Raw genomic sequence first — 1,614 nt, forward strand, 5'->3', positions numbered from 1 at the left:
TTGGCCCCTTTGCTCCCCCGGCCACCACCGCCGCCACCGGATGGCTTCTTCTTGGGGATAATTGAGCGCTTGAGGGGCTGCCCAGCTTTATCTTTGCCCTTACCCTTGCCCTTTGCTGTACCGCTGACAGCGAAGCGCTGGATTAGTGAGTGGGAGGAGGAGGAGGTAACGAGAGCTCTCAGGTTGCGAAACATTGCGTAGGAGAGATAATCGCACAGCGGCGGCGGAGGTTTTAGGGTTTTACAGAGATGGCACGGAGGTAGAGGCTGAGCGCGCGGCGTTGAGCATTTTTTTTCGTTATATTATAAAATTGGGGTATTCTCACTTTAAGTGACCAAAATATTAAATATAATATTGTAATTATTTATATTTAAAAATTAACATTACAATTTACAGCCATCATCCATTACATACTGCTAAATTTTGGGTGTGATTTAAATTTTAAATTTTATGTTTGGATGGCTAAAATATTGAATTTAATATTTTGAATAATTTGTATTGTATAACAGGATATTGAGACAAAACAAAAATACACGACAAATGAAATTGGTCTCATTCAAGATGTGCAGGATAAGTCAACAAGCTAAATTAAATAATCTTAATGTCAGAGTTAGGAAACCATCACACAGCTCCGTCGGGTCGCTCGCCTAATTGGAGGTCCGACCAACATGGATTCCGAACGAAAGATGACCACAAGATGGGTCGAACAAGAGACGCCTTCATCACTCAGCGAATGAGACGGACGGACTTGAATTTGAGAGGAAGCCATAAGCATACTCGACTGAGGAGCCTCAATATTATCTTCACATGTTTTCGACTTTCATCATTGAACGAAGAAGTATAAATCAACAAATAGGGACCACTGTCGTCAGTGAATGATTACTTATTAGCATATTTAAATGTATTTAACAAATAACCTTGGTGCCCCTACGTTTCTTTATACAAGGGAGTCTAAAGGTAATTATATATTAAAGGTATCTCTCATACCTATTAGTAGGAGACCATAGACACTCATTTTAATTTTCTTCTCCTCTCTCTTACATATTTTGCATGCTCCAAGTATGTAAAAACCCTATTAATTTTTTGTTATTTCGTGAGAATTTTAAAAAAGATTGCAAAAGGATGGTAATTTTATAAATAATGATATTTGGAATGCTTTATATGTAATTGTCTTTTATTTTTATTTTGGAAGCAATGAAGCCTTTATGGTGTATTAGTAAGTTGAATGTGTGAATGAGAGAATGTTTTATTCCATCTATATAATTATTTAAAATAAAAGGTTTGTATATTTAGAGGGTAAAATTTAGATCTTTAGCTTATAGAATTTTATATTTACTTAGTTGTTAGTCAAGTTCCATCTCAAGCATCCATTCATTGCTACTCAAAAAATTGAAAACCTCAACAATAAAAAAGGGGTGAGAGGAAAATGTATCAATCTTGCTAGGAAAAGACATCGATAAAATTGACATGTGCAGGAACCTCGACAATGAATAAAATGTGAGAAAATTGTTACAGGGATGCACCTGGAAGTAGGGGCGTCAATTCGGGTCAACGGGTCGGGTTCGGGCCCGACCCAAATAGGCTTCACCCGAACCCGATCTGAAAAATAAACGG

The 1,614-nt window shown here is 37.4% G+C and overlaps 1 protein-coding gene across 1 annotated transcript in view; it reads right to left on the minus strand.

Annotated features, from left to right (window-relative positions):
- LOC110025578 overlaps positions 1–194 on the minus strand; it is a 6,682-nt gene extending 6,488 nt beyond the window's left edge. Inside the window, exon 1 of the mRNA XM_020726133.1 lies at positions 6–194. Coding sequence (XP_020581792.1) covers positions 6–194 — 189 coding nt within the window. The remainder of the gene's footprint in view (positions 1–5) is intronic.
- Between the last annotated feature and the right edge of the window lie 1,420 nt (positions 195–1,614).

Source organism: Phalaenopsis equestris, unplaced genomic scaffold, assembly GCF_001263595.1.
Source record: "Phalaenopsis equestris unplaced genomic scaffold, ASM126359v1 Scaffold000304, whole genome shotgun sequence".
Classification (NCBI taxonomy): Eukaryota; Viridiplantae; Streptophyta; class Magnoliopsida; order Asparagales; family Orchidaceae; genus Phalaenopsis; species Phalaenopsis equestris.